This window comes from Channa argus, chromosome 4 (genome assembly GCF_033026475.1).
Source record: "Channa argus isolate prfri chromosome 4, Channa argus male v1.0, whole genome shotgun sequence".
NCBI lineage: Eukaryota > Metazoa > Chordata > Actinopteri > Anabantiformes > Channidae > Channa > Channa argus.
In genome coordinates, this window is record NC_090200.1 from 11,786,198 (window position 1) to 11,807,325 (window position 21,128).

Below are 21,128 nucleotides of genomic sequence, written 5' to 3' on the forward strand. Positions count from 1 at the left end.
ATTAAAGAATGAGTGAAAAAGAAATAAACTCATATTATCATGTAAGTGTACAGAAAAGTTCCTTCTAAGGTTTCATCTTGCTTATCTAATGGAAAACAAGCATTTAGTCCGTACCCACAGAGACGAAGTTTGCCAAAGTGAATGACCTCTCTCCTCCAGCCCTGAGTTGTACCAGGGAAATAGATGCTTGCAGGATGAAGCTCTGTGGAGCACAGTGAGGATGGCTGAGGCCCACCAGCACACAGGGGTACCAGAAGGTGCCATGTGGCACCAAAATCCCGTGAGAACTCAAGACGCACTGGGTGGGCAGAGGAGCTCTCAGCTGTGCAGCCCACGTTAATCTGGAGAGACATGTACACAACATGATTTACGTCTTGAAGATCTGACTAATATGACTGTTGCTTTGGAAAATAAGTCATCAAAGCTTTGTTTGTTTACCTCAAACTGGATGATGGTGTTCTCATTTACATCAATGTCCCTGGTGGTGATGGAGTGCTCTCCAAGCTCGCTGGAGACAAACACCATGGCTGACTCATCCTCCTCCCTGCACAAAACATACAAAAATAAAGATAAGTCAAGGGTAACAACATCTTTTTGCGAATTTCATTATCACTGAGCTCTTAAATAATGTCAAAGCAAGGGCCCATTACTGTCAACATCTAAAGTTAAATGAATCTCTTTTTCTTACAGGCCAGTCTTTTGGTAAGGGCAGTAGAGGCCAGTGTTCCCCCCGGGGAAGAACAGCCAGTTAGACTCATTCGGGCCTTCCTCAAAGCTGTCTGTCACCGCTGGTGGGTTGTGTAAGGAGCTGCCATCAATGATGAGATCGTCTATTACCCACACCTCCTCCTTCTTACCTGAAGAAGAAAAAGATTGTAGAGATTATTATGTATTCCCTGTAGAAATTTGGACTAAAATGCACGAAGAGATGAAAAGAACAAAAAAGAGGTACAAAGAAAACATAGTTTAGGGAATAAAAGCCAACATACACATATATATGGAGAAAAATGGTCAGCAGATAACAGTTTTATTGCCTTTTCACACACTGTGTGCACTCACCACTATTATAAGGCTGCCAGAGTCTGAAACGAGTGGCATTGGTCTGAGCACTTGCTGGTAGCGGCAGGTGGAGGAATAGAGTGTCAGTCGATGCTGGGAAGAAAAACTCATCCAGTAGCAACCAGCTAATTCCTCCATTCACTGAATACTGCAGCAGGACTGAGTGGGAACGCTCTGGCACACCTAAAAAAGTCAATAGGATGAACCATTATAGCAATATTAGACAAAAGATATTACAAAAGTTACACAGTGATAACAAGAAAAAAGACTCTTGAGTTCTGTAGTACCTTTAGTGATGAACTTAAAGGAGAATTGGATATAGAGAGTGTTTGTGCAGTCCAGATCCCGGGACACGATCATTCGCAGACCATCCTGCAAACACACAAGATTTAGACTGTTGGCCAGTTAAGAAAAGTGATCTAAAGATTTCAAGTCGTTTATGTCATTTGTTGTTGCAAGTGTTTAGTTTAGGGTGCGTACTCCTTTAAAAATGAGGGCAGTGCCAGATTTAAGAGGCTCTCCACTCAGAGTTCCCCTCTCCGCTCCATACACCTCAGGCCAGGTCTCCTGCTGCAGGTTCTCATTAAAGTCCTCTCTCAGTACAGATGGCAAAGGCGCTAAGGGCACACAGTGTGCCCCCCCATAACCTTTGTCACACCTGTGTGGGTATGGGAGAGAAGGCAAAGGTAGGAGATATTTACGTGTAGTTTAGAATGTATAGAAATGTCAACTGTGTACAAAGTCCATTTTACTTACAAACAGTGACCATTGTCACAAAGACCATGTCCAGAGCACATCCAGGGGCAGCCAGGGGCAAGTAAGACGTTATCTAGGGCCCATCCCTCTGCTCCTGGGGTGAAGTGGGTCTGGATCCAACGGAACCGAGTTCTGGGGGAACTGAGGGTTTTAACAGAGAGTAACATAAAAAGTAGACCCCGGAGTTAAGCCCTTTTGGTAAATACACCAATGTTTTGCTAATGCGAGGTATAAAATTAAAAAACACCTACTTAGCAGCACTGGGCAGGTAAACGGTGATCCTCCTCCAGTGTTTGTACTGGGTTGATGTATAAATGGAACTCTGCGTATAACCAGCACAGCCAATGGCTGGGGGCACACACTCTGGGGTAATTAGAGACCAGTGACGACCACAGTCTGTGGAGTACTCCAGTCGCACACCGTGAGAGAAAGATGTAGACTTACTACATCCCATACTCAGCTCAAATTGCAGGAAGGATGAGCCTGACACCTCAAAATCCCAGCTCTCTGCATATCTTGGTTTTTCTGCAGACAGAGTGTAATGGCAGCCTTTTATTAGTAGGCATTTACAAATAAATACTATCTACAATAATTCAACAGTGTCATATTCAACCACCCCTTGACAAAATCAGCATCTATTATTTAAGATGTTTTAGTTGTTGGGAATCAAATGTTTTTTTCTTTAAAAGAGTTACTTTAACACTTGAATTAAGTCACAAAACAATCTGTAATAATAGTCACTCACCATGTATCCATTTTCACATCTATTATATTTCTATCTATTTCAAATATCTATATAGATAGATAGACATAGATATATATAGATATAAATGGGAATGCCTGGATGTTTCAGCATAGCAAAGCTGTCTGACTTTATGTGTTCACATGCATGTGGGACCTTGATGTTTATAGATGTGATGCCAAATTGCTCTTGTTGTGCAGGCTTAATGAATGGGCCTAATTCTAATGTAGTATTTGTGCAAAGTAAATATGCTTACAGCTTGATGTAAGCATAAATAACATCCAGAATGTTCAATTATGTTTGCTCTCATTAATAATGCAGGAGCCATGGTGCCTCAGCAAATGGGTGATTCAATTTTAGCCTGTTGTGCGGTGATACTTGTGTGATTTCTGGTGAGTACTGTAGAAATTTATGTAAAGGAACAGTATGTCTGTCATATGTTTGATGTGCCAATGACTGTATGTGTATATTGTTTTATACTCATTTTTTCCCTTATGCTAGTCAACTGAGCAATTCAGCTTTTTTTTTGCAGTAACTTCCATTTCTGCTGTTTGCATTCATTCCCCTCACGTTCGCACTCATTCACACTAGCAAGCTCCACTGAAACAGCTGGTTGTTAAGTGTCTTACTCAGGGGCCACTTGACAGTTTTTGTGGAGATTGTGGTGAGTTGCCTTTTTACTCTTCATGCACACATTTTCCTATCATACTTATTTTATATTTACATATTTTTTTTATTGTATTCATATTCTATATTTTTCTATCTAGGGATTTAAACTGAGCCTTTAGTAAGCCCTTGTCTGTAGATGTACAAGTGTAAAGTACTTTGTGTTTTACTCACTGTCAATGGCTTCTGAGTTGAACGTAAGTGCTGTATCCAGGGACAAACAGTCCACAGTCACCTCCCCACCCTGAATGCGGTACCAATTGTGCCTCAGAGGGGTTGTACCATCAAATTTGTCATGGAAACCTGTTCTGGAGCTGTCATTCATACCAATCAGGACATCATCCAGAGCCCACTGAGCAGAGTGTTTCCCTGGAAGAATGAAGAGTAAAAAAGGAAAAAACAAAATTAGAGCTACTGTATTATTTGAAAAAAAAAAAAGTTGTGGTATATACAATTGTAGTTTTATAATTTTATCTGCTTTTCTGTATTGCTTACAATAGTTATGCACTTACCCTGCTGTGGCTGCCACCACCTAAATACTGTGTAAGAGGTTTTAGCTGCAGATGGAAGCTCAATGGTCACCACTTGGGGCTCCAGGAAGGAACTAAAGTCCAGCTCCCTCAGGAACTGCCACTGGACACCATTGTTGGTAGAGAACTGAACAATGACACCTTGAATCATGGAAAGAAAAACAAGGTTTCAAAGTTGTGAAGAATGCAAAAGAAGGAAATGATAGCCCAGAAGCCCCAATTGCTACAGACAAGCTGTTTAGGAGGCTGGTGTGGTTTTATCTGACCCTGAAGAAATGATCAGACTGAGCCTTCAGCACTGCTGCTACAGATTGGCATTTTGCTGACTGATTAACAGTACAGAACAGACAACAGTAGACTTTGATTCTCCACTAGAAAAAGCACTGACAGTGGGGGTCAGATCTGGAGCTACACAGACTTGGCTAGATCACAAGGCTGATCAAAGACACAGCAAGAAGGAACAGATGGGAAGAAGCCAGTGGTGAACTTATCAGTTAAGACATAGACCTGATCTTCACAGATTGCAGTATTGAAAAACAACCACATGAATGCAGCAGTGGGCCTTATGTGATAATTACCTTCATTGCGGGAGCGAGGCCTGGTACAAGTTGGCCCCAAACTCTTGCTGCCAATGCGAATGTAGAATTGGACCAATCTGTTTTTAAACAGCAATAGCTACATTTAAATTCAAACATAATCTCTCACCACCAGATTAGTTGGTCTTAAATTCATTTAGTTGAGAAATATATAGGTGTGAATTCCACTCACCGAGTGTTGGTGGTGTCTAGAGGCACAGTGCGGGATTCTCTCCTCCCCGGGCTACTGAAGTATAGGGCCTTGCCTTCACCAATGATGCCACAGCCTCCTCCAATTTGTCCCCCCCTTAGGCTTTGCCAGAGTGGGCTCAGCTTCCCCTCAAAGCCTTCTGTCAGCTCTGTGGGACTGGCTACAGATGGGACACAACTATCTTGCTCCACTAGGGAAAAAATAAGAAAATAAAATAAAAAATACAGATCCATAACAATATAACGTTTTATTATTATTTTTTTTAATAATTTACCCTTTTTCCTTTCCAGTATGTGTTACTGCACAGTACCTGTGTATCCCATGTCACAGAAGCAGACTCCAGAGATGCAATCTCCATGCCCCCCACAATGGTTTGGACAGGGCTCAGAGATGTATACCCCATCTAAAGCAAATGGTGGAGCATCTCTGTACAGGCTGCTCTCCTGGAACCAGCGGAATCTGGTTTTACTGAGAAAATTGTAGGGAGAGGATTAAAGAAACATGGAGATAAGATGCACATTTAAAATGTGATATTCAACTGCTAATTGAAACCATTTAGCATATAAAGACAATTTACAAAGGCAAATTAGCAGTTCTAATTGCATGTGTTTTACCACAGCTACCTGGCTGCAACATTGCGTGGTATGACCACAGTGACCCTGGTCCATTGCTCATAGTCTCCAGTGTTGTAGACAGTTGGCTCTCTTAGCTCACGGCCGCTGCCCTCACACACCCCTACCCCTGGGGTCCCTGGGTAACAACCATCCCTCACCAGGGTCCAGGTACGACCGGCATCATGGGAGTATTGCAGCAGGACTGGGGCAGATGTGCTGAACTCTGACTCACAGCCTATATTTAACTGAACACATTGGATAACATTTTCAAGAACAATTCATTTATTATTCTCAAAATGGCACATTTACTTCCAGTTGTTACAGTTTCCATGTAGATACCTTAAACTGCAGAGTGTAGCCAGAACGCAGGGCCAGGTCCCTAGTAACTGCCACTCTATCTCCATCAGAGCGCCCAAACACCATGGCAGAGGGTGTTGGAGCACAGAAACTGTTGTTGGTTTCCCGCTCCATGCCTTCATTACCCAGCATCAGCCACACACTAATTTGGTTCAGGGGATAGTCAAACGCTGGTTTTTCATAAAAGTTCTGGAGAGAAAGAGAAGAGGCAAGTTTAGTAAGTGTTTTGTGTTAGGAGGCACCAGTATGTACAGTCAAAGACTTTTTTCACAAAATAAATGAATGTTCTTCTGCAAAGAAGGGCAAGATTTTATAGCAGTTTTATCTCAATTTGGCTGACACTTTACTTTACAACAAAATAAGTAATTGCACAAGCAGCTTCACAAGGTCAGAGCAACAACTACAAGCACAACGGGAAAAAAGCAGTTTCTGACCTGTGGCAGAGTAGGACTAGCCATGGGGATTATGTGTTTCTCCCTCTCTGACAAAATTATGACATCATCAATTGCCCACTGGTCATAGCCCTCCCCCGAGTGAAGAGGTTGCCACCAGCGAAACCTTGTAGAGGGTGTCTTAGAGGCCAAGGGAAGCTCATAGTGGACGAAACTGAGAATGGCAAAAAAGCGAGGTCAGTGATGGTTCTACTACAATTAATACAATCAAAACAACCATAATTTTCTTAAAATGTGAGGTATTAACATTGCTGCTTTAACCATTCCAAAAATTCTCACCGAGGCTTGGTGAAGTCAGTAAAGTACATCTCAGCTATGAGTCCCCAGCTGATTCCTCCGTCATTGCTGTACTGCAACAGCACTCCTTCCTCTCTGCTGTCTGCCTGGTTACACTCGGACCAGTCCCCACCCACCCGCAGGTAGAACTGCACAAACTCTGCCCATTCAGTGTCCAGGTCCCAACTCACCAGCTGCCTCAGACCAGGCTGACAAAACCACCACCACCACACACACACACACACACACACACACACACACACACACGCATACATATTAAGTTAAGATAATTAACTAGGACACAGGACATAGTGTGATGTTTTCTCATATTTTATTATGACTACTTATGAGTTTTTTTAGGCAATACAATCTATTTAAAAATATTTTGTCAGCATCTTTGTATGCATGGTTGGATTAAATAAAACTGCAACAAGTGGTAAAAGTTATTGTGTTTTCTTTGGGGTAACAGCTGCAACAATGAGCCTTCCAGTTATGCCAGCTAATTCAGAAAAGTAATGAGGCTGCTATAATACGTCACAGGTGTGCAGCTGGATGAAAAATGTGCACATCCTTCATCCAATCTTACTCTAGAATTTTAAAAAGCTATGGTATAATAAAATTTGATCTCTAGTCATTCAGGCGGGAGGTAATTCAGCAGTCAAAGGTCAGCAGTGTTTGGCAGAAAACCTCAAACTAATCAGAGAATCCTTACATGTGCCAAATATGCAGAATCCTCAGAAATGCATCAATCCGGTAATGTTAGTAAGTGATTTCTAGAGTTGAATTTTGATTTGAATATTAAATTTGCTACAAAACAAAAAAATGGGGACAAAAACTAAACACAAAACATTCTTTACAAGGAAGTTTTTAATTTCTACCTTGCTGAAGTACAAGGATGATCCAGATGAGACCACCCCACACCCCATGTCAGGGGTGACCACCTCTCCACCGATAACCTCTTGCCATGTTGCCAACAGTGCATCCTGGGACTCAAAGTCAGAAAGTACACTGGATGAGAGGGGGGAAGAGGGCTGACAGTCTGTTCCTGAGAATCCATCATCACACCTATGAGAAAAGACAGTGTCTGCTGAGCTTACTGTGTTAACTCTAGGTTCATCTATACATTCATTCATTGTATTGGTCTCCATTTTGAATGATATTGAAAAAGTAAGAAAAACCCCAGGAAGCTGAATCTGTGTGTGACTGTGTGCTGACCTGCAGTGTCCATGGTCACACCAGCCATGTCCATGGCACATGTTAGGACACTGCTGGCCGATGTAGATGTCATCCAGGGCCCACTCATCCTGCTCTCCGTAATAGTTCTGAATCCAACGAAACCGTGTGGCACTGGACCTGAACACAGACATAAAATGGGCTAAACTAGATTCTCATTACAGAAGCTGAACACAATGTACGTTCAGCATATAAAGGCCAATCTGATATAAAAGTAATGTATTGTTAAAAATATATTACATGACCGCAGAAAACAAATTACTAATGGTGACTTCATATGAAGCACATCATGTTACTGTATATTTTGGATTTAATGTCCAGGAAGGTAAAACCCTTATCAAATGTGTGGATGTGTAAGTCTGTGTATGGTCTGCAGCCATGTGAAATGAATGTCAGAATGTCATCTCCGCATTATCCGTGTTATATGGTAGGCTGTTGTTGTCAGTGTATGCAGTGTGCTATTCAGTGCATACAGCTTGCTGCTACAGTAATGATAAATGTCAGAAGAAGTGTAGATAGTCAGGTATACTGGCAGTTATATTGCAGGGTGACCTATATCAACACAGGCCACCTACTGATCATACAGAGCTGCCCATGACTGTTTTATTATCGTTCACCGCCATGATCCTCTGACCTCTCATAATACCCAGCAGGAGATTACGCCACCTTTATTTAGGAGTAGGGAAGTAGAATGAAATGGAGGTCAAGGTCACAGTGGTCAGTGCAGAAGGTTTATGTGATTGAGTTGATATACAATATGTGTGAGCTAGGGCACATATATTCCTCACAATGTTTGTCGCAGTATGACTGATTCAGTTCTGTTTGCCTTTTAAAAAAAATAATTAAATATTAAATATGATCATTGTACAACATCTATGCTGCCACAGATAGCAGTCAAATGTAATAGCTGTGAGATAAATTTATTCCCATTAAACCAAGCCGCTTATATCACTAGTATGACAAAAAGCAGATGTACAGCCAGAGCTAGAGGAATATCCCATGTTATTTAGATTCTGTTTGGAAGAACAAATATTTTTCCCAGTATATGATATCAATACTTAGCACTAGGTAAAGAGTAGTGAACTTCAAAATAACTGTGAATACTGCCTCACGGCAAGAAAGTTTTGGGTTTGTACCTGCCAACATGTACAATACCACAATAAATAAATAAATAAACAAAAAAAATTGCATACAAGATCAGAAACATACTGTCCAAAATGGTACTTTTCTGTCTTTATTGATGTGCATGTGTGTGTTACTTATCATCTCATCTCAGGCAGAGACAAAGTGATGAATCCTTTGTTATCTGTCTATTGATGTACAGATGTATGTTACTTACCATGTCTTCTGAGGCAGTGACAGAGTGATGCGTCTCCAGTCTTTGAACTCTGAAGGGTGGTAGACACTAGGAGCTGTAAACTCAGAGCAGCTTGGCATACCAGGCAGACAGGCCTACATGAAGGAAATGAGAGCTTTCATTACATTTTATAATATGCTTTGCTTAAGGATGATTTCTTAGATTTCATTTCATTTATATATGAATTTTATTTTGTAGCAAACTCTTCAACACTTTTGTAAGACTTTATGGGTCCAACATTATATTTATATATATTTACAGTAAAAAGAGTAGGATTAAAGTATCTTTGCCCTTGAACACTGGAAGATAAGCAAAGATTAACAGTTCAGGACATTTGCGAGTTACATTCTGTATTTGCCAGATGACTGGATTTAAATCCACATGGGAGAATGAGAAAATATTCACTGATGAAGGACTCATTACACCCTATTTAGATCCAAAGGCAATAAAAATCTTGGCAGATACTTTGTGCCTTATAAATATTTATGAGGCAGTTGTGATCACAGAAAATCTTAGTTGAATCATAGGAAGATAATCTGCTTGCTGATTCAAGTATTGCCATGTATTTGTTAATAGCAGGATGATAAAAAAGTAATTGCAATCATTTCTCATCGGAGACAAAATGCCATATTTAAAGACTGTCATTATTTACACATTATTACTAAGGCTCTAATGGGTAAATCAATATTCATGATCAAGAATAAATTATGTATTTCCTTTTCTCGCTCCAGGACTGCTTCTATGAGATTTTGTCATAAATAAGTGAGCCAGGCTGTGAAAACAAAATCGGAACCGGTTAACATTGGGAAACAAACGTGAATAATTTTCAAGCTCCCCACCTCTTTGACCAGGTGCCAAGTAAGGCCATGATTGGTGGAGAATTCCAGGCGAACCTGCGTGTCAATGTGAGGGGAGGGCTCACGGCCACAGCCCATGACCAGTGAGAACTGCAGACTGTAAGAGGCTCCGATCTGCATTGACTGAGTTTCCACATAACGAATACTGGAGCCAGGGCTGGGCTCACCAGAGAAACTGGAGTACAACAAAGAAGATATCATATGCCAAATGCTGTGACACATTATTATTATTATTTAAAGTAAAGGTAGACAATTTTTCAAGTCTTGAAACAACAGTTAGGTGCCCATATTCTATGAACACTGGAACAGGTCTGTCTGTCAGTAATTATTCTTTCTGTTCATACTGGACTTGAAGAAATCCTTTCCTAAACACCTTTTAATAAAGGTCTGTAGAGACCCTCAGTTATCCAAGTCAGGGTTAAACCAAGTTCCTGAGAATATTTCACCTATCATCTGACAGGCTTCATCAGTTCTAAGAGTGGGATCCACCAGGATTTCAATTGGAGAAAACAATCCAGTATTTATTCTATTGAAAAAAAAAATCAAATGTTCATCTAAAGCTAATATGAGGCTTCAGATGCCCAGGTTTAGTAAAACCAAGTGGGTATTTTCCAAAGTTTTGTGCACTTTGGCTTTTGCAGAGGAGGACATACAGTACATACAGTTTTAACAGCATGAATGATTACGACAGAGCAACACAGTGGTGGATTGGTGAGCGCTGCTGCCTCATGGCTAGAAGGTCCTCGCTTCAAATCCACTGCTGGCTGACACCTTTTTGTGTGGAGTCTGAATGCTCTTCTTCTGCCGTGCTTTCCAGTTTCCTCCCAAAGTCCACAGACACGAATGTTAGCTTAATTGTTGAGTCTAAATTGCCCCTTGATGTAAGAGTAGGTGTGAAAGGTACCTGGTCTGTGTATGTAGACTACCCTGCCACGCGCCCAATGGAAGTTGGGATAGGCTCCAGCTCCCCCGTGGCCCTGAACTGGATAAGCAGTTAATAATAATGGATGGATGGATGGATGACAACAACAATTTAAAATTGTCTCAGTGTTTTTATGGGCACCTGGCCACTGTTTGAAGACAGACCTGAAAAACTGTAACCTTTCTTTCAAAGTCCACAATGCAGAGTAGTCAATTTGTGCATTTGTTAATTTATTTTAATAGCATCATTATTTATTTGTTTAAAAAGACAATGAAATGAAATGAAAATTCTGTGGTCTCTTTGTGTTCAGTCCATTTACGTTCATGGGTTGGATCTGGTGTGCATCATCATCAAAATTACTGTTATATACAGTAACTAAGAATTCAAAAATACATTCAAATATGATCAAACCCAGTTGACAAAAGATGCAAACAAAAGCATCTGAAAGCTACTGCCAAATCAATCAATTATTCTCTGTAATCAATATATTCTATGTATCAGAGAACTAGGTCACTTACCTGAGGGTCCAGTCATGCTGGCAGTAAGGCTGGACATGTCCAAGATAGAAACCAAGACTTTGGGTGACATCCAGCACATTGCTGAAGTCCAGACTTATGGTGTTGAAGAGCACAGAGGTCATGCTGATTTCATCCAAAGCCCAAACATCATGACCACGGCCTGAATGGTATGGCTGCCACCAGCGGAACTGTACGCCAAACTTACGAGCACCAGGCGGCAACTCAACTGACACAATCCTGGTTGGGGAAAAACTGTTTAACTGAACTTTATTGAGACTTAATACTAAGTTAGCTTGACAAACCAAGTATGTGCCATGATCACAACTGCACAAATTCAGAATAGTACTGGTATAACAATTCTAAAATTGAGACTAAAACTGTGACACAAAACTCCATGATGTCCTGATATCCAAGTCAGCAGCGTGGGAACATTTTAGTTATCTAGTGAAGCTTAAGATTGTAAACTGTGCGATAGGCGACACACTTTGCGACCATGTTCTATAGTGTTTTTAGTGTTTAAAAATTATTAATAAAATGCCCTCCAAAAACAGAACTAAATGAACCATTCATTTGAAGAATCGTTACACCTCTAAAGAATAGTGTGACATATTTGTGAACAGCATTTAAAACAGCCAAACATTTCAGCTGCAATGAATCGCAAAGAATTACCAAACTGTGACTCAGGCCGTGAGGTTGATCTAAAACCTACATAATCACACCCTGCTCTTTCTAGATAATGTGCATTTGGACCATTGTAATTAGATTCTGACATAATGCCGCTGGCCAATATTACAACATAGTATAGGACTATAGCATCATTCACTATACTCTCTCAAAAGCATTGTTCTCTTAATTGCACAAACAGATGTTGAGACTGTAAGAGCACACATTTCACCTAGCACCAGGTCTTTGTGTAGAACTTGTCCCTCACTTGCTGGCCTGTCCACTTTGTCTTCATAAAACACTTAGAGGGCAATAACCGATTCAGTGGTTTATACCTTCACACTATTAACATCGCACTAACATTGTGCGTTTTATTGGCGTGAAATTGTGTTTATGTAATCGTAAGAAAACAAGCATGCGCACACGCAAATCACATGTACACATTCTACAAGTAAGTACAACCGGTACCTTGGCTCATGGAAGCCTTGATAAGCATAGTGCTGTAACAGCGTCCAGGTGATACCATTGTCTGAGGAGTAATGCAGCAGAACGCCCTCTCCTGGCTGATCTGGAGCCGGACACGAACTCAGAGTACTACGACTGCCCAGCCGCAGAGTGAACTGTAGGTACCTGCAGAGAATCCAAGTAAAGAAATAAAAAAAGAAAAAAAAGAAAGCAGAACGAGCAGGGTTACTTAGGAACAGAAGGGGAGCAGGAATTAAGATATAGTCTAGAACAAGGAAATGACACCTAAAGATAAAAGGGCAGGCAAATGAGAAGAAGGAGGATCAAGAGTGTGCTTAAGAAGGAAAAGTGAGAGAAAGGGGTAAATGGGCAGATAAACAGACAGTCATGCAGAGCGAAGTGGTGGGAGGGAGGTGCCAAGATGACAAATGAGATGCTTAAATGAATAAGGACAAAATTAGATGAGGAGCTTGAAGAAAAGAATAAGTAAGACAAAGTGTGAATGAAAGTAAGAGTTCACACCATTCAGGTTAACTATACATCGTACTAATGTATCTTGAGCTTGTATCTTCTTGTGTGTTTAAGTTTTGGCAGGCATGTAAGCATTTATACTAACGTTATATTTATTATAGTGTCTCAGGCTGCCAGTCGACCCCCCCCGCAGCTCACTCTGTCCTTGGCTGAGCAGTGCTTTCATTAGCGATGCAGTTTCCTCTTTCAGGCAGCTGTTCACTCAATCAGCCAGGAAACTGGCATTAAATATTGCCATCAGGTGGCACACTGAGAGCCGCAACAGGCATAATCAATCTAACACAGATGCCATATCTAACTCCATCTTCCCTTCTCTATCGTTCTCTCTCACATTTTTATCCTCTCCTTTCCTCCTCCTTGTCTCATTTGCAGTCCTCCCCATGATAAAAATCCATCTACACCCATTGCAAAAGAGAGTATTAGGAAAAGGAAGGATTAATGAACAAGGAGAATAGATAGCAGGCTGTCTGGAACATTTGTCATATCAATCAGAGGTAGACACCTGAAGAAAAAAAGGCTAAGGTTTTACAAAGTGATCTAGGGATGGCAGAATCAGCAAAGTCAAAGACTGTTTCTGTGCGGCTGAACAAGTGTAAGTATATTTAAACAACATAGAACATGTGCATTCGATTAAGTTGCTGCTTATGTCTGTATATATAGTCCTGAGAAAAAGTAAGGGCACTGTTCTGGTTTTCTGCATAATTAGGTCATGAAATCTGACCAGATATTCACCAAAGTCACAAATATCAACGAACTCTACTTTTATGGTAGTAAAACATTAGAATTCGTGAGCTTTAATGTCTTTATTGAATATAACCATTGCATACAAAGTGATAGTGGAAAAGGTAATGTTAACAGAAATACTCTTAGGCAAGGGCTTCATGTAGCTGTGTATTAGACCTGCACAATGACCAGGGGCAAACTTTTCTACTTTTTATAGAACTGCTTGAGATCAGGCATATTTTTAGGACATCTAGTGTGAACAGTTCTTTCAGTTCTTTCTACAGCAACTCTATTGGGTAAAAGTCTGGGCTCTGCCTGGGCAAATCCAAAAGGTGGATTTTGTGTCTTTGATGCCATTCTGTAGTAGACCTACTTCAGTTTTTATGGTCAGTATCAGAATCACCCAGCTTCTTTTGAGCCTCAGCTTGCAGACAGCCATGCGGACATTATTCTATAGGAAACCTTGATGAAATTGGGAATTCATTTTACCCTCCACATTGGCAAATGGTCCAGGTCCAGAGGCAGCAAAGCAGCCCTCAAACCATGATGTAACATCCACAGTACTTCAGTGTTGGGATGATACCTTTTTGTTGGTTTGCTGTTCTCTTTTTACACCATACGTAGGGCGGTGTGTGGTCTTCTCAACTATTCTAGCAAGTTCACCTGCTTGCACTTACAGAAACTTGGATCACACCACAGAAACCGGCCACCCCAGCTGCACTCTCCATCCAATTCTTCCTTCTCTCACAGTCCTCCCTCATCAGGTCGGGGGGGGGTGGGACTGGACCTCTCATCAATGACACCTGGAACTTTTTCCCGACAGCGCCCCTCAACAAAATAACAAACCACATATGGCTGACGTGTTTACTCTTCTAAATACATTTGACCTGAGCCTGGTCTCCACTCCTCCAGCCCACAAAGCTGGCAACAACCTCGACCTCAACCTCATCCTCACTCGGAACTGCACCACAGACAACATCTTGATCACTCCTCTGCATTTATCAGATAATTTCTTCATTCAACTCACAGTCTCTGCCCCCAACACAGGACCTCTCCATCCTTGATGCAGATGCAGCCACAGACAGCGTTTGCAACTTTAATTGTGTCTGGATAGTCTCTGCCCCATGTCTTCAAGACCCGCTCATCGCTCAGCTTCTAATCCTTGGCTCACCGACTGGATCCGTGAGCAACGCACCATGCTCAGGAGTACTGAGAGGAAGTGGCGCAAATCCAAGACTCCATCTGCTATTACTGGGTATCAGGATCTGCTTGGATCTTTTTCTCAAAGTGTCATGGGGCAAAGATTGAATACTACCAGCAGAAGCTCAGCAACACCTCGTACACCAGAAAGCTGTTCTCCACTTTTAAATCACTCATCTCTCCACCTCCACCTCCGCTCTCAATGCTGACGACTTTGCCAGCTTCTTTACTAATAATGTGGCAGCCATCAGCTCAAAGTTCTCTCCTCCAGATGATGACATCCTGCTAACTTCTTCCAAGACTCCATTGCTCTCATCATTTTCAACTCTGACTGAGGACGAGGTATCCACCGTCTGGCTTCAAGAGGGGTCACTCCATAGAAACGGCACTCCTCACTGTCGTGGAATCTCTTTGAGCTGCAAAAGCCACAGGTCAGTCTTCTGTCTTAATCGTACTTGATCTGTCTTCAGCCTTTGACACTGTGAACCATCAGATTCTCTTGTCCACCTTCTCTGACCTGAGCATCTCTGGATCAGCTCTAGCCTGGCTTCAGTCTTACCTATCGGGACGAACCTTCAAGGTATCCTGAGGGGGCCTATTTCTCACTCTCATAGCCTCTCTACCAGTGTGCAGCAGAGCTCAGTTCTTGGCCCACTTCTATACTTCATCCCTGGATTCTATCATCCACTCACGTGGCTTTTCCTATCACTGCTATGCTGATGACACACAGCTCTTCCTGTCCTTTACACCGGACAACTCCACTGTCTGATCACACATTTCTGTTTGTCTCTCAGACATTTCCACCTGGATGAGACAGAGACATCTTCAGTTCAACCTCTCCAAGATCGAAGTCCTTGTCTTCCAAGCCAGACCTTCGACGCAACACAACATCAGCATCAAGACTTGATCCACAGAGATTGGCCCCACTAAGTCGGGCAGAAATCTGGGGGTCATCATCGACGACCAACTGAGCTTTAAGGACCACATCTCCTAAGTCTTTACGGCATGCAGATTTGCCCTCTACTGCCCTCCATTTTTGTTTCATTGATTTGACCCAAGGTTTGCACACTAAACGCAAGTTGACATTTAATGTTTTCAGGTGACTAGTGCTGTCACTACTTTCTCCACCATCACTTGGTATGTGTGTTCATTAAAGTGTGTTCAATAAACACACAGAAGATTGCAATTTTTTTATCAGCTTGGAAACATTTCATGACCAATTTATGCAGAAAACCTGGAGATTACAAACAAAGCCATATTTTTTTCTCATGTATGTTTTTGGTTTTACATTTAAAACTTTGTTCTTCATTACTACTTCCATTACCTTGCCTGGGAACTATCCAGTGGCGCAGTAACCAAGTGTCGCCTACTGTCCCTGTTGAAGACCAGAGCCTTGCCACTGGCCAGCACCCCACAACCAAAGCTGACCTCAGCCCCACGAAGAGAAGAGAAGCTGTGGTAGGAGGAGAGGCGTGGGCTGGAGAAACTCTCTGATAGGAAAGCCGGGAAGGTCTGGGAGGCAAGTTCACAGGCTGGACCACTGAAGCCGGGGTCACATCTAGGAGGTTTAGTGAGAAAGAAATAGGAGATATGTTAATGAAGGATATAACAAAAAAGTAGACAGATATTGAAAAATCATTAATAAATCATAACTTTAATATAGTTTTATTAATGTTGCATGGTGACTGGTGCTGGTGAATACACAGAGTAATTTTGAAGGGGAGAAACTGGATTTATTTGGTTTAATAAAAAAGCAAATTCTTACTTGCAGCCTGTGCGTGAACAATGTCCTCTTCCAGAGCAGAAACGAAGGCATGCTGGACCAATGTACACTTAAAAAAAAAAAAAAAATCCACATGTATGGAAACAAACAGTTTGATCCAGAATATCATAGCATTATTGTGACCCTAAAACAATGCATATTATGTTTATATTTCATATTGAATAAACAGCAAATATATTGAATAAGGACAGAAGAGACATTGGAGTTACAGCCTCATGCTGCAATTATATCCTTTTACATACCCCATGTAAGCTTTAGTACTTTTCATCTGCAACTCATGCAGAACTTTATTACTGTCAAGTGTATGCATAACTAAAGTTAAAGGATTACTTTGTTCATTTCTATGTGTGTTGCATTGTCCACAATTACTACACAATTACTACAGCCAACACTGAATCTTCTGTGCTCACATTTGGTTGGCAGTTAGCCTGCAGCCTGGACTCACTTGTTCATTGATGTTACAGACCTCTGTCACTGTCCAAAACCTAATAAAAACATGTCAGCCAGACCCACCACCACACTGGATGACATATTTTTTCATTACAAAACTGGTGAACGTTGCACTATGTGCTCCGATTCAGCCCTTCTGATTGCACATGTGCAATCTTCGCTTGTGCGATGAGTTAGGTGGAATTCCAGAGTCCGTGGACAAGATTTACAATTGTAAATATTTTTGAAATGAAGAATATTGTTACCAGAGAAGCAGTGTGTCTGGCTGATGTGTTTTGAATAATTTTAATAATTTAATAATTACAATGGAGCTATATTTGTGTGAGCAAATCTAGGCTACAGGCTGAGTACTAACCGGACATTTATACCTCCTATATTATTAGTTTTATTTATTTGACTTTATTTTTTATTCTGCTACAGTACACATGTGAAAATGAAAACCTTAAACCTTGTAACCTGTATGCATAGTTCTAACCATTGTCTATGGCCCACATGTTTCCTGATCCACTGCCAGCCTGTTTCCAGCGAAACCGTGTAGTCTCTGTTAGGGCAGCATTGGGCAGAGGGATCGAGATTCTTGTCCAGCTACAGAGGCACAACACACTATTTTAATCTACATATCCACTACATTATAGTGAATGAAATATATACAAAGACAGAGCTGCACACACATATGGGTGTGCAGATTTATTCATACCCGCTGTAGTTGTCAGAGGAGTAGATGGTACTGTGAGGTAGGTGGGGTCCAGCACAAAGCTCTGGCAGACACTCAGTGTGAAGCAAAGACCAAGAACGACCCTGGTTGGTAGAAAACTCCAGACTGACACTAAGGAAAAGGAAAAGAAAAAAAAAAAAAGAAAAGGAAAACATTTGGCAGTCTTTTATTTTCCAGTGTTTTATTTTCCACCTCCAGTAGTGAAGAATAACTGAAGTGCTCTAATCTCAGATAATAAATATTATTTATATACTTATTTCCTAAGTACTGACAATTCTGTCTTAGTCTGCTCTTTTATCAAAGCTGTACTGTACAATTCTGTACAGCTTTCTGGCAGCAACAGTTTTAAATATGAGGAGTTACATACCTAGAAATAAAGTAACATGATGCTAAATCTTCTTTCACTATCCATTATGCACCAGTCCTATGTGCACAAGTTCTCATTCAGAACATTGACACAGTCTTAACATTATAACATACTAATTCTTGGATTTGGGATGTTGGTGTTGGGCTCTTCTCTGCTGCAGCCTTTTTCTAGGATTTTTACAAACACACACAAAAATGTCACACAAATGTGTCACACCTGTTGGCAGGCTGGTAGGAGCCACAGCCTAGATTGATAGAAAATTGAGCCACATGTGTGTGGGTGCCAGGCAACACAGGGAGCAGCTGCATGAAGTCCACGGCCCATACATGACGGTTGGCACCCCCATGTGCCCGCTGCTCCAGGCAGAACTGGGTGACTGGTGTTTGTAGCTCAGTGGGCAGTGCCACAGATACCACTGCAGGAGTCTGAGAGAAAATAACAGAATAGAATGACTAGATTACACCAGAGGGAAGAATGTTATTTTTATGGTGGATAGAAAATACCACAATGTTTTTACAATGTCAATTCTCTAAATAACCTGTCTTCAAAGAGCTTGATTTAATTCAAAAGCCAAAGATATGTGTTTTTTTATGACATAAGGTAACGAGTGGCAGCAAATCTTTACTAGAACTGGAAAACATAAAAGTTTGAAAGGTTTTGCTTGAAAAATGTAACGGATTCATTATCAAAATTGATGTCAAATACTAATCTATTAATAAGACAATTTTTTCTGCTCTAATGGCAATAAATCTGTATAGTCTGTTTATGGCCCAATAATAATGTGAATGTACTGTCTTAGCTGTTAAGCATGACTCAGGGAAACAAAATGATAGAGCTATATGGATAATTTAAACCAAATGTTGGATGTTTGATTTTTATTTAAGTCTAGTAATCTAAATTACATGTATGGAGGGGCGGCAATGGCTTAGTTAATAGAGCAGCCACCCATCAACCATAGGGTTGGAGGTTTGCCCCCGGTTCTCCCCGACCACATATCGAAGTGTCCCTGGGCAGAGACACTGAACCCCAAACTGCCCATCCCCATCCCCCAGCCACACAGTGCCAGTCCCAAGCCTGGAGGGTTGCGTCAAGAAGGGCATCTGGCCTAAAAAAGGTGCCAAATCGACATGCGGACTAATAATCCGCTGTGGCGACCTTGAATTTAGGGGATTAGCCAAAAGACAAAAACAAAAAACAAAAACAAAAAACCTAAATAGCATGTATACTGTGATTTAAAGGATGTAGTCAAAAAACAGGCCTTTATAGTCAAGCTCCTAAAAACTCAGTCGTAATATCTTGACTACTGTCAAATTCAAAGTTTGGCAGGAAAGAAGACTAGATAAAAACTGTAATGGTACCAGTAGAAATTTACTGGTATGCAATGAAAGTATGTATATATGATAAAAAATAAGGCTTTGACAGATTACTTATTTTTTGTGCTTGAATATGTTGCGTATGTCTCACCCTGTATGAAGAGTATGGAAGTATATCAAGGACTATGCGTTCCCTCTTGCCTTCAGACCTTCCGAATACAATCACATTGTTTTCATGGGACTCTCCTGGATCACAGTCACCACCACCTAAACATAAACACCCATAATTATGAATATGTAAATCCACATGTGCACAAAATAATAGGGAGGGCACCACAAATAACAATAACAAAGTACCTGCTGCTCATTTAGCTTAATCTGAAAAAATTATGGAATTTTACAGACGAAGGATTTCTATACCCATGGTAAAGTAGAAGCGGAGGTTTCCGTAAGATGTGGTGTCGAGGTAGGGGGTGCACGTCCTTCTCCGGCCCTCCCTGTCAAACACCAGGGCTGAGCCGGACTCAATCTCTCCACACTGGGTCCCATACATGGCTCCCTCTATCTCCCAGCTAGATTATCATTATAGACAGTGAAGTGTAATAAAGAAAATAAGTTTATCAATGCACAACAGTCAATATGCTATACATTTATATCAGAAAATAAAATGTATAATGATGTATTCTGTCATTCCCCAGATCACGTATTGTTATACAGCGTGGTCAGTGGCTATTAACACTATTCTAAAGCCATTTCCGACTTTCAGTCACACCAGTAAAGAATCTGCTTTTGGAAAATCAAATCAATATAGGGAGCTTGCATAGCAGGTCAAGAGGCCTAACAAGAGGAAACTATATTATTCCACTGAGACAAAGTGCTTTTAGTCAGTCTATATTCTCTGTTAAAGCTGCATCAAGGATAGTTTAGATCTCACATTAAGCAATTATTCATAAGTACTCAGTTCTGTCAGAACTACAAATCAGCTACTGTCCACCTCACTGTCATCAGTCTGTGTTATGTGTGTGTGCTGTGCACCTTGCTGCCTCACTCACCTGTCACTGTCTTGCAGTTACAAGTTGGTATTCATTTACCCTAAATTAGGATTTTACTGTGGTTTTGCATTAACTGCACCTGAACAATTCTTTTTTTTTCACAGTACTCAATTGTTGTCGAATAATGTAATGTGATAATAATGTAGCACTATTTAGTCTGTATTTTTATTGTTTTGTCTTTGCATTATATCTCTGCATGCGCATAATAAATATCTTTACATCTTATATTCTGGTTTTATAGTGACTTTGTGCAAAGATGACTATAACAGGAAACAGTAAAATAATTATATTTTCGTAAATTTCAAAGCGAAGAGTGTGTGCACTGCCTATGTTCAAACATTCATGATCCACCACTCCTAAAAACCTACTCATTCACCAGTTGATAATGTTTTTAGTCAGGTGGCTCATGACTGGAATATACATAGTTTAAAAGTATAATGCCAATATAATAGAACAAAAGGGCAATAATTTATCAAATATTTAAGACATTTAGCTACATATTAACCCAAATGAGACTTTAATAGCAGTCAGATACACACAAGTTAAAGGACACAAACACTTATGTTTATAAATTGCCTCCTTTACACAGCAGATCCCTCTGGAGTTACTCAAGTCAGGAAACAGTTGCAATAATTCACACCTTGCTGAAAAACAAACACACAACGCCAGGAATACTGCATAAATCACCTGGAAGAGGACTCATACAGTACACATACACATGCAGACACATATTTCTGCACA

At 40.8% G+C, this 21,128-nt stretch overlaps 1 protein-coding gene across 3 annotated transcripts in view; it reads right to left on the reverse strand.

Annotated features, from left to right (window-relative positions):
• The window catches only part of reln (reelin), a 94,081-nt gene that overhangs the window by 13,093 nt on the left and 59,860 nt on the right, over positions 1-21,128 (reverse strand). For all 3 annotated transcript variants that reach the window (XM_067501922.1, XM_067501924.1, XM_067501923.1), the window contains exons 12-41: positions 19,756-19,907; positions 19,487-19,602; positions 18,239-18,447; positions 17,638-17,766; positions 17,416-17,525; positions 16,473-16,539; positions 16,032-16,265; positions 12,257-12,418; positions 11,126-11,362; positions 9,668-9,860; positions 8,811-8,923; positions 7,454-7,591; positions 7,117-7,303; positions 6,242-6,447; positions 5,945-6,116; positions 5,493-5,699; positions 5,163-5,398; positions 4,850-5,007; positions 4,522-4,729; positions 4,332-4,408; positions 3,736-3,894; positions 3,398-3,592; positions 2,067-2,340; positions 1,816-1,956; positions 1,540-1,717; positions 1,347-1,431; positions 1,060-1,242; positions 689-857; positions 439-544; positions 115-341 (exon numbers count right to left, since the gene is read on the reverse strand). In XM_067501922.1, the coding sequence (XP_067358023.1) occupies positions 115-341; positions 439-544; positions 689-857; positions 1,060-1,242; positions 1,347-1,431; positions 1,540-1,717; positions 1,816-1,956; positions 2,067-2,340; positions 3,398-3,592; positions 3,736-3,894; positions 4,332-4,408; positions 4,522-4,729; positions 4,850-5,007; positions 5,163-5,398; positions 5,493-5,699; positions 5,945-6,116; positions 6,242-6,447; positions 7,117-7,303; positions 7,454-7,591; positions 8,811-8,923; positions 9,668-9,860; positions 11,126-11,362; positions 12,257-12,418; positions 16,032-16,265; positions 16,473-16,539; positions 17,416-17,525; positions 17,638-17,766; positions 18,239-18,447; positions 19,487-19,602; positions 19,756-19,907 (5,028 nt within the window). The remainder of the gene's footprint in view (positions 1-114; positions 342-438; positions 545-688; positions 858-1,059; positions 1,243-1,346; positions 1,432-1,539; positions 1,718-1,815; positions 1,957-2,066; positions 2,341-3,397; positions 3,593-3,735; positions 3,895-4,331; positions 4,409-4,521; positions 4,730-4,849; positions 5,008-5,162; positions 5,399-5,492; positions 5,700-5,944; positions 6,117-6,241; positions 6,448-7,116; positions 7,304-7,453; positions 7,592-8,810; positions 8,924-9,667; positions 9,861-11,125; positions 11,363-12,256; positions 12,419-16,031; positions 16,266-16,472; positions 16,540-17,415; positions 17,526-17,637; positions 17,767-18,238; positions 18,448-19,486; positions 19,603-19,755; positions 19,908-21,128) is intronic.